The sequence below is a fragment of the Mesocricetus auratus genome, unplaced genomic scaffold (genome assembly GCF_017639785.1).
Source record: "Mesocricetus auratus isolate SY011 unplaced genomic scaffold, BCM_Maur_2.0 contig_13220_pilon_obj, whole genome shotgun sequence".
Taxonomy (NCBI): Eukaryota; Metazoa; Chordata; class Mammalia; order Rodentia; family Cricetidae; genus Mesocricetus; species Mesocricetus auratus.
Window position 1 is genome coordinate 91,723 of NW_024432526.1, and position 10,856 is coordinate 102,578.

Genomic DNA, 10,856 nt, shown 5'->3' on the forward strand with positions numbered 1-10,856 from the left:
GCCTAGAGTTCACTATGTAGACAAAGCTAACTTCAAACTCTGAGAGACACCCCTGCCTCTGCTTCCTGAATGCTGGGATTAAAGGAGTACATCCATAGCCTTTAAAATTCTTTACAATTTTAGAGCCGGGTGTTGGTGGCGCACGCCTTTAATCCCAGCACTTGGGAGGCAGAGGCAGGCGGATCTCTGTGAGTTCGAGGCCAGCCTGGACTACAGAGCGAGTTCCAGGACAGCCTCCAAAGCCACAGAGAAACCCTGTCTCGAAAAACCAAAAAAAAAAATTCTTTACAATTTTATGTGTATGTGTTTGTGGCTGTGTGCATGTGAGTTCATATGAGTTATGTGTCCATGGTGGCTAGAAGGTGGCATTGGGTCCTCTGGCACTGGAGTGTAGACAAGTGTGAGCCACCACTGTGGGTGCTGGGAACTGAATTTGGGTCCTCTGGAAGAGCAGCAAAGGCTCTGAACCACCGAGCCCCCTCTTTGTCCCCATATTAAACTTTTAAAAAATTACATGTACTTGTTTATTTATTGTGAGCGTGAGAATCTGTGGAGATGTGCTACTGCGTGTGCGTGGAGGTCAGAGGACTTTTGGGGGTTGATTCTCTCTGTCCACCACATGGATTCTGGGGATCAAACTCAGGGCAATAGCCTGGCAATAAGTGCCTTTATCTCCTGAGCCATCTTCACAGCCCTTTAGTTTTTTTTTTTTTTTAATTTTAGACAGTGTTTCACTAATGTTGGTTTTCACTAGACAGGGTTTCTCTGTGTAGCTTTGGAGCTTGTCCTGGAACTCGCTCTGTAGACCAGGCTGACCTTAACTTGTGGTAGTTATTCTGCCTCTGCCTTCTGAGTTCTGGGGCTAGAACACATAGCTTTCTTGATAAATAACATTTCTTTTTTGCTTTTTCGTTTTGTTTTGTTTTGTTTTAAAGATTTGTTTGTTATATATACAGTGTTCTGTCTGCATGTATCCCTTCAGGCCAGACGAGGGTGCCAGATCTCATTATGGATGGTTGTGAGACACCATTTGGTTGCTGGGAATTGAACTTAGGACCTCTGGAAGAGCAGGCAGTGCTCTTAACCTCTGAGCCATCTCTTCAGACCAAATAACATTACTTAAATAATGTTTTCAACTCATAGTTTTTTTCCTCCACTGCCCCCTTCTCAGGCACGTTAGGCTCCCACACTGTGTCCCCTTGCAGAGTTGACCTCATCGCTCTGACCTCTGTGTGCGGTGATGAGACAGTGCCTGTCTTCCTTGTAGACTGTGAGGTTCACAAGTACATGACAAGGTCTGTCTTCCATCATGACCCAGACCTTGACATTGGCCACTTCTGAGCCCTCAGTTGGGGCAGTAAGTAAACCCTTACTGGATGGATGAGTAGATGGTTGCAGGTGGTGGAGAGACGCTGCAGGCAAGGGTCTGTAGTGTTGTGAGAGTGATACCCATGCAGGGGACACAGGCAGACAGAGTGCCAAGGCAGGAGAGCCAGGAGGTCAGAGGAGCAAACGTCCTTCAGGTCAGCTTAATGGGCCTGGCTTCTGAAGTGAGGAAGTCTCAGCTCAGTGCTGGGCTTCACTTGCTAACTCTGTGAACCTGGTAAGTCCATGAAGCCCTTGGATCTATTTCTTCATCTGTGAAGTTAAGAAAATACAGACCCAGGGTGTAGCCCAGTGGTGGAGGATTACTTAGCATCCATGTTCTAGCTCTAACACCACACACATGATAAAAGATAGCAGTAGCTGTTGTCTCAGAGAGGGCGCAGAGGCTGAGTGACACAGCTCATGTCCACCACAGTGCCAGCTGTATGTAGGTATGTGTGCCAGCCACACAGAGGAGCTGATGTGTGGTCAGGCAGGACAAGTCAGTGCTGCATCTGGAATGTGAGCTGCCTGACAATGGCCTTCATTCCAGCCATGCATTTCACTATGTGTGGCGTTAGAGCCCTGGCTTTGCTTCATGTGTGAACTCTGTCAGTCATGGCTGAGTCTCAGCAGTGAGGATGACCGAGCTGAGGTAACCTCCTATGAGGGTCCTTACAAGATGCCGAGCCTTCTAACCAGAAACGAGCCGTCACACATGAGCAGAGGGCGGGGTAGTTTAGGGGACACCGGAGATTTTGGATATTGTGTTTGTCAGCTTCCTGTTACTGTAGCAAAGACAATCAACTGCCAGGGAGAAGAGGTGTATTTTGGCTCACAAGCTCAGAGATTTCATCCTATCTTCAGTTTTCTCTGTTACCTTGGGCTTTTGGTGAGGTAGAGCATCATAGTTAGGAACGAAAGACGGAGGAAGTTGCTCACCTCGAGCTGACAGGAAAAGCAGAGAGCTAGGAAGGGGCTGGGCATCTGATCCTCCAGTGAACCAGGTCCTACCTCCCAGCGCCACTGCCTGTCAGTAGCACCATGAATTGGGGCTTAAGTCGCAGGTCTTTGCAGGACATTGAACCAGAGCAGATCCAGCCGGCTCTGTGGTGGCCAGAGGGCGGGTGTCCCTAAGCTGACAGCACTGTCAGAAGTGGGGTGTAAGGCCAGGGTGCTTGAAAGTATAGGTGGCTGCTGGGCCCAGCAAGGTCTCAGTAGAACTTTCCGATAGCCAGAAATGTGAAACCAGGATTCAGGGCTGAAGTCTCAGCCAAAGGAGAGAGTTTGAGAGTTGTCATCTTGAGAGATAAGAGTATACACTAGACTTTGTAGGATCACCAAAAGGGTTAGGGGCCAAAGAGCCACTGATAGCTCATATATGTGATCCCAGGACTCAGGAAGTGGAGGCAGGAGGATTGTGACAAGTTTGAGGCCAGTCTGGGGTGCATAGTGAGTGCCAGGTCAGCTCAGGCCACATAGTGAAATCCCGTCTCAAAACAACAACAGTTGTGTTGCATAATTGTTAAAGTGCATATGCTTGTAATTCCAGCAGTTGGAAGGCTGAGGCAAGAAAAGCTTGAGTTAGAGGCCAGCCTTGGTTATATAAGGAGACCCTGTCACCAAACAGAGCAGAGCAAAAGGGGAAGCAGAGAGGCTATGTAACTTGCTGAATTAAAGTTGATTGAGGAGCAGGGACTTGGTGCTGTAGCCAGTGGGGTCTGTGCCCTGTAACCACACCACTTGGTAGCAAGAAGTGGGGGGTAGACCCTTGACTACCAATGCCTCATAGTCCTGGGGTGGAAACCAGGCTTGCAGTACTCTTGGGTTACTGGGGACAGTTGGGGTTGAATGGCATATGCAGTCTAAGGTGGGGAGGGTTTGTCTTTTCCAGGCTTGCTTCCCTTAAGTCCAGCAGAAGCAGAAACAGAAGCAGAGGCCCAGAGGCTTGCTCTACGTGCCTGACTCAGGAGTCAGGTCATGAGAGTCAGGTGATTGAGCGAGGGTTCCCTTGAGTGTCGCCATGCAGCTCCAGGCTTGCAAATCTGCACTTTTCCCTGGAAGGAGGCCTGAGCAGCAGCAGTGCATCTGCGACAAACATTAACGCCCTTTGCCTGTTTGCTTTAGAGATTATTGGACTCACTTTTTTGGGAATGCCTTCCTTTCCCAAACGCTTAGGGGTTTTCATAGAAAGCCGCAGACTTTACTAGTGCTGAGACCCTTCTGCCCTCTAGTGGCCACTATGAGTAAGAGCAATTTGTTTAACAAAAAACCTGATTCTGCCTTGGGTTCCTTGATAAGGACTTCGGGAATAACTTCCCTTCTTCAAGGTTAAAAGAGTCACACGTAGCTATTGGTACCAAGTCTTAATGGTGCTTGAGTGAATGAACTAGGTAGAAGGTAACTCCAGTGTGTGGGTGGAAAGAATTTAAAATCAGCCGATGGAGCAGCTGAGCACTTGGTCAGGAGAAAATGGAGTTGAGAGCCAAGCCTTACACTCTCTGTGTGGTTTCTGCACAGATGCCCCCGTGGGAAGTCTGGAGAATGGCACAGGACCAGAGGACCACGTGCTCCCAGAGCCTGGCCTTCGATACAGGTCAGTGTCAGCATCATGACATGTTGTTTATCCTTGCATGGTTTTCTCATTTAAAGGTAGGTGCTACCTGTTGGGATTGAAGGCTAAGGCCTGACTTCATGTTGTGTTCATATGTATACTTGTCAGGGTCAGGGGTGACTGCTCACCCAGATAAACTGTTCTGTGATACAGTGTCAGAGCAGGACAGCTAATCAGTGCTGGGGTGCTTGCACAGTGTGCACAAAGCCCAGGGTTCCATGCCCAGGAGAGGCAGCAGCCATCAAGCCCCATTTGCATACCCCTGTCCTTTCCATACCTCTGCTGCCATACTGAGTGTCCCTCCTCAGTTTTCCTAGTTAAAGTTTGTTAGTAGCTGACAATGATGTTTATCAGCCCTAGTACTGTATGATATCTAGGTTATGGGAAAAGATATAATAGCTGTCAAGTATTCAGTGTATGGCCTGGCAGCTTGTAAGTGCAGAAAAGCTTTGCTCTTTCATATTGAAAATAATAACAGGGAGCTGGGCATTGGTGGCGCACGCCTTTAATCCCAGCACTTGGGAGGCAGAGGCAGGCGGATCTCTGTGAGTTTGAGGCCAGCCTGGTCTATGGAGGGAGTTCCAGGACAGCCTCCAAAACAATACAGAGAAACCCTGTCTCGAAAAACAAAACAAAAAAAAACAAAACAAAACAAAAACCCAAAAAACAGGGGCTGGAGAGATGGCTCAGTGGTTAAGAACATATACTGTTCTTGCGGAAGACCAGAGTTCAGTTCCCAGCACCCACATCCGCTTGTAACTCCAGCTCCAGGGAATGGCTCTAACCTCAAATATAATACATATACACATGTACACATAAATAAATAATAATAATCATTATACAGGGTTAAAAAATAACAATATTGGGGAGGTGATGGGACACACCTTTAATCCCAACACTCAGGAGGTAGAGACAGGCAGATCTCTGTGAGTTTGAGGCTAACTTGATCTACAGAGTGAGTTCTAGGACAGGCTCCAAAGCTACAGAGAAATCCTGTCTCAAAAAACCAACCAACCAACCAACCAACCAACCAACCAGCCAACCAAAAACTCAAATGGAAAACTTAAGTTGCCCAGTGTCACTGATGTTTACAAAGGGAACATTGCCACTGAGGTCTCCTAATGTCACCTTCATCTCTGTTGCTCTCCCAACTTTATGATTTTAATTTGGTGTCTTGAAATGATCCACCTGTATGCCCAATTTATCTTCAAGGCGAGGGGAGGGGTACCTGGCCACCCCATACCTTGCTTGCTGTCTTGTTACTCAGAACAGACAGGATTCTGAAAATCACACACCATCAGGGGCTGATACCATTGAGTCCAGTCACATAAAGGATGGTGCCATTGCACCCTTCCAGGACTCTCATTCCTTTTTTGAGCATTTGCCAAATACAACAGTGATTGAGGAGCGTGAGTCCAAGTCTGTGGCCTCTCCTTCCTGCTGTTCACAGACAAGCCAGACTATTGTTCACAGTAGAGACTGATTGTAAATGTACAACCATTCCAGTTAACTGCAGTCGGTACGCTCCGTAAGGTTCTTCAAGCACTAGTCCGGGTTACAGGGGGATGCTGGTACAGGTTGCTGGGAACCTGTTGTCATGATATTTCTGTATCCATTGATCCATACATAATCTGGGTCTATGTCCTCATTTAAAGGCCCTTTGTGTAGAATCTACTGGTTTAGTTGTAGGAGAGTGCTTGCTCAACATTCACAAAGCCCTGGGTTTGATCCTAAGCACCACATAAAACTGGGTATGGTGCTTGGAATACAAAGGCAGAAGGAGCAGAAGTTCAAAGTCATCTTCAGTTGCGTAGTAAGTTCCAGCCTGGGATACATGAGTCTCTATCATAAACAAACATGTTGATTAGTCGACACTGGATAGTGACTGCACACACTTGTCTGAGTAAAGCTTATATAACATGCAGGTGCATATATATTTTTGGTTGTGAGTCTAGCCTTTAACGGCTGAGCTATCCCTCCAACCTGCAGGTGCATGCATGCACGCATGCACATGTGTAGGTACTTATATAACATGTGGGTGTCTTGCACTTAGAACACCGACATGCTTCCAGGGACTATTTTAACTAGGAAAAGCAACAATACAAACCACAAGAATGTGAAAACCATAGTCCCTGGAAAGGACATGTGTTCACAGTTACACTGTCAGAACATGAAGGCAGTGATAGCTTGCAAACATGCCCATTGAGTGACTCTGACTTTCTCTCATGAATGGCTTGCAAAAGCGTTGTTTGTATTGATTTGGGGTTTCCAGTAAACTTCAGACACATCTGCAGTAACAAGAGACTGACTTGAGGCAGCTGCTTTCTATTTTTCCAGTAGATTCCTGGGGAAACATCTCACCTGTGAGTGTTGTGAGCACTGAGGTTGTGTTTTAGGCCAAGTATAACTTCCTTTTGCCTGCTTTCTCCCAGTATGGAAGCCAGTTCTCCCAGCCGAGAAAGTCCTCTGAGTAGCCTGTTACCATCTGCCTCCATGCCTGAATCCATGACAGTTCGTAAGTACTTTCTGAATCTGGTGTGTGTGTGTGTGTGTGCGCGCGTGCGCCTCTGTGCTTATGCCCGTACAGGTGTGTGTGTGTGTGTGCCTCTGTGTTTATGCCTGTACAGGTCTGTGTGTGTGTGTGTGTGCCTCTGTGTTTATGCCTGTACAGGTCTGTGTGTGTGTGCCTGCCTCTGTGTTTATGCCTGTACAGGTCTGTGTGTGTGTGTGTGTGCCTCTGTGTTTATGCCTGTACAGGTGTGTGTGTGTGTGTGTGCCTCTGTGTTTATGCCTGTACAGGTGTGTGTGTGTGTGTGTGCCTCTGTGTTTATGCCTGTACAGGTCTGTCTGTGTGTGTGTGTGTGTGCCTCTGTGTTTATGCCTGTACAGGTCTGTCTGTGTGTGTGTGCCTCTGTGTTTATGCCTGTACAGGTGTGTGTGTGTGTGCGTCAGCAGTGCCTCTGTGCTCACGCATGTACAGGTATGGGCTTTGCTAATGGGTGTGAAGGTGATGAGTGTGTGCCTGCTGTGTACTTGATCCTGGTGTCACTGTAGGATCCCTGAACCATGGCCATCTTGTGGTGCATGGGATGTGTCTGCTAATGGATGGAAGGAACCTTCTGTGCCTTGTGGTTTCCAAGTTACCTCCTATATGCAGTCAGCTGTAAGAAACTCTTCTAGTTGAGTTTCTCTGTGACTCTGGACAAATCAGTTTTGCTGATGAATTAGTATAATGATCAGGTGGCACAAACCATTTCCAGCCCCACCTCCTGGAAGAAGTCTTAGAGACACAGTAATGAAAGGTAGGTGTGAATGGTTTTATATTACACACACACACACACACACACACACACACACACACACACACACACACACACACACACATCAACAATTATTTAACAAGATAGATGCTCCATGACTAGATCAGCAGTTAGGGACTGGGGCTGGTGCCCCTGGCTAGGTTGGCAGAGGGGTTAGTTTAGGGCTCTGTGGTTAGTGCAGGGCTCCATAGATAGTGCAGGGCTCTATGCTTAGTACAAGACTCTATGGTTAGTGCAGGGCTCTGTGGTTAGTGCAGGACTCTGTGCTTAGTGCAGGGTTCTATGCTTAGTACAAGACTCTATGGTTAGTGCAGGGTTCTGTGCTTAGTACAAGACTCTATGGTTAGTGCAGGGTTCTGTGGTTAGTACAAGACTCTATGGTTAGTGCAGGGCTCTATGCTTAGTACAAGACTCTATGGTTAGTGCAGGGTTCTGTGGTTAGTGCAGGACTCTGTGCTTAGTGCAGGGTTCTGTGGTTAGTGCAGGACTCTGTGCTTAGTGCAGGGTTCTGTGGTTAGTGCAGAGCTAGTCTGATGGGACAGAGGACTGCAAACCAGGAGGCTTTGGCAAACATTTCTTTTTTTTTTTTTTTTAAGATTTATTATGTATACAGCGTTCTGCCTGCATGTGCCTCTGTATGCCAGAAGAGGGCACCAGATCTCACTACAGATGGTTGTGAGCCACCATGTGGTTGCTGGGACTTGAACTCAGGACCTCTGGACGAGCAGCCAGTGCTTTTAACCTCTGAGCCATCTCTCTATCCCCGGCAAACATTTCTTTTCCTGTGGAGCGTGGGGGCTGCAATGCCTAGGTTAGTTAGTGCTGGGAGAGCTGGTTTCTGGTGAGACATGTCTTTGGCTTTCAGGTATAGCCTTCTTTCCTCTGCATACAGGAGTGGCTGGTGTCTCACTCTTTATAAGAACAGCAGTCCTACTCTTATGAAGTCCTGTAACCTTGATCACTTCTGTAAAGGCCCTGTTGTTAGTGTGAGGTCTTAACTGCTTTCTGCTGCAACAGTGAAATACCCAGGGACCAAGTGATTTATAAAGAAGAAAACAGACAAACAAAACCTCCAGACTTATTTAGCTCTCAGTTCTGAGGCCCAGGAGGCTGGGGCTAGCATCTTTGCTTCTGTGACAGGCCATGAGATGCAGAACAGCAGGTTTGTGTGGGAGGAGCATGCCATCCAGGGAAGCTGGGGGACAGCTTTCTAATAGTCCCCTGTCAGTAATGAAGCCTGTACTGGGACTTCCTCCTGTGGGGCCAAACTCACTCTTGAGAAAGAGCCCCTCTTAGCTGCTCACATTCTTCTCAGCACTGCTACACTGCAGAGTTTGGGAGGATGCACCATAGCAGGCTTCATCGTGTGGGGGTGGGGCTTGGAACAAGTGTGGCTGTTGCAGGAGCAGCTGTCTCCAGAGTGTTGCAAGTTCAGATGAAGACTTGCATCCCAGATGTTTGCCTCTCACAAATCCCCAAGGAGCTCAGGAAAGGAACCTACCAACCAGGTGCTCCCCAAAGCCAGCTTCCCTGCTTCCTCTGCACGGTTGGTGCAGGTGTGTGTGTCCTGAATCCTCTGCACGGTTGGTGCAGGTGTGTGTGTCCTGAATCCTCTGCATGGTTGGTGCAGGTGTCCATACACCCTGAATCTTCTGCACGGTTCTCTAAAAGAGTACAGAGCTTATACAAAGGTGATCTCAGCACTTGGGATTCCACACCTTTATTCCCAGCATTAGAGAGGAATATAAGGTGGGAGGAGACAGGAGCTCAGGGAGTCTGAGGTTTGGTGGAGACAGATGCAGTCTGGAGATGCATTCTGAGGACAAGGTCTCCCTTTGGCCTCAACATTGGTAGAGGTGAGAACTCTCTAGTGGCTGGTGCCTTACTCTCTGATCGTTTAGCTTCCCCCCTAATATCTGACTCTAGGTTTTTATTATTAAGACCAAAGAGAATTCATGCTACAGAGGAGGAGGCCAGATACCCTGCTCTATCACTTCCATTGTACTCTTTTGAGACAAGGTCTCAAACTGAGCCTGGGCTAGGCTGTGGCTGGCAAGCCCAGCCCTCTTCTTGTCTCTGTGTGATACAGCAGTGATGATACAGGCTTGTGTTTGCCATGCATAGCGTCTTATATGAGTGCTGGGGATTTGAACTCAGGTCCTCATGCTTGCACAGCAAGCCTCTAACAGGCTAAGCCATCTACACAGCCCATCACTGTAGTTTTGACAGAAACACTGTGATATTAACAACTCTTGGCAGAGCTTTCAGAGTGCTTTGTTATTTCAATTTCTCAGCAGCTCTTATGCATGGGTAACTCTATTTTGTTTCTGTTTGTTTTTCTTTTTGAGTCACTGTCTTAGTAGAGAGCCATCCTCCTGCCTTATCCTGTCAATGCTGGAATTACAGTGTGGCATCTAACCTTTTCTCTTTTTGCATAAGAACATGGAAGCTTAAGGGTAACTAACTTGGAAAGTATATCTAGCAGGTATATCATTCTGTAAGTGTTCACTGGGTATCTCCTCTGCACCAGGCATGGTTACTAAGTGGCTGGGTGGGGAACTGGTGATAATCTGGGTATTCTGACTCCAAATCCTATAGTCCCAACAGTTACAGATTCCTAAGGAGACAGAGTTCACTGTCCTCAGCTGTGGGGTAGACAGTGTCATACATATCATGATAACATGTAGCCACTCAGGTTTGGTTTGTTGAGACAAGGTCTTGCTACATAGCTCTTGAATTGCTATGTAGCCTGGAACTCCCGGTGTGAACCAGGCTGAACTTAAACTTGTCACGATCTTCCTGCCAATATTGGAGTGTTGGATTTATAGACATATACCACAATATCTGACTTTACTGTTGGTTTTTAAAAAGTATTTATTTAATTTTATGTGTATACCTGTGTACCCGAGTGTGTGCATGCCTGTGCACCTGAGTGTGTATATGTATGCCTGTATATGTGTGTGCCTCTGTGTGTGTGTGTGTGTGTGTGTGTGTGTGTGTGTGTGTGTGTGTGTGTGCCTCTGTGTGTGTGTGTGTGTGAGCCTGTGTGCCCAAGAGGCATTAGGTCCCCTGGAACCGGAGTTGACACATGTTATGAGCCACATTGTGGGTATCAGAAATTGAACATCAGTCTTCTGATAGAGCAATAAGTGCTCTTAACTACAGAGCCATCTCTGCGGGTTCCTTCATTGCTGTTTTTAATGAATCATCAGTTCTTGAGGGATCACACTAGGTTTTCAGGATGCCGGATGCGTTTAATTATTTCCAGTCCTTAGGCTCTGAGGATTCTGGTAAGTTCTCGGCTGGGGCAGATGAGCAGGAGGAATCAAAGCAGTGTTACTCCTCTTGCAGTCTCTATCTGATGGGAGGGCAGTCACTTAGGAAAGCAGCCCTAGCACAGAGGCCTGTGTGAAATAGCATTGTCCCATCTGCAAGACAAAGGAGGCACCCTGAGGTGGAGGCTCTGTGGGAGGACATTAGGGCCTGCTCCTGGGTCCTGTTGGTTCTGGGGACAGCCCAGTCTCCCTCCAAGACAGAGCTGGCCTTTTGTTTTCAGG

The 10,856-nt window shown here is 47.5% G+C and overlaps 1 protein-coding gene across 1 annotated transcript in view; it reads left to right on the top strand.

The window, feature by feature from the left end:
- The window catches only part of Snx29 (sorting nexin 29), a gene marked incomplete at its 3' end in the record, with an annotated part of 68,204 nt that extends 61,710 nt beyond the window's left edge, over positions 1–6,494 (top strand). Inside the window, 2 exon segments of the mRNA XM_040741071.1 lie at positions 3,886–3,961; positions 6,412–6,494. Of these exon segments, the coding sequence (XP_040597005.1) occupies positions 3,886–3,961; positions 6,412–6,494 (159 nt within the window).
- Positions 6,495–10,856: the final 4,362 nt, after the last annotated feature.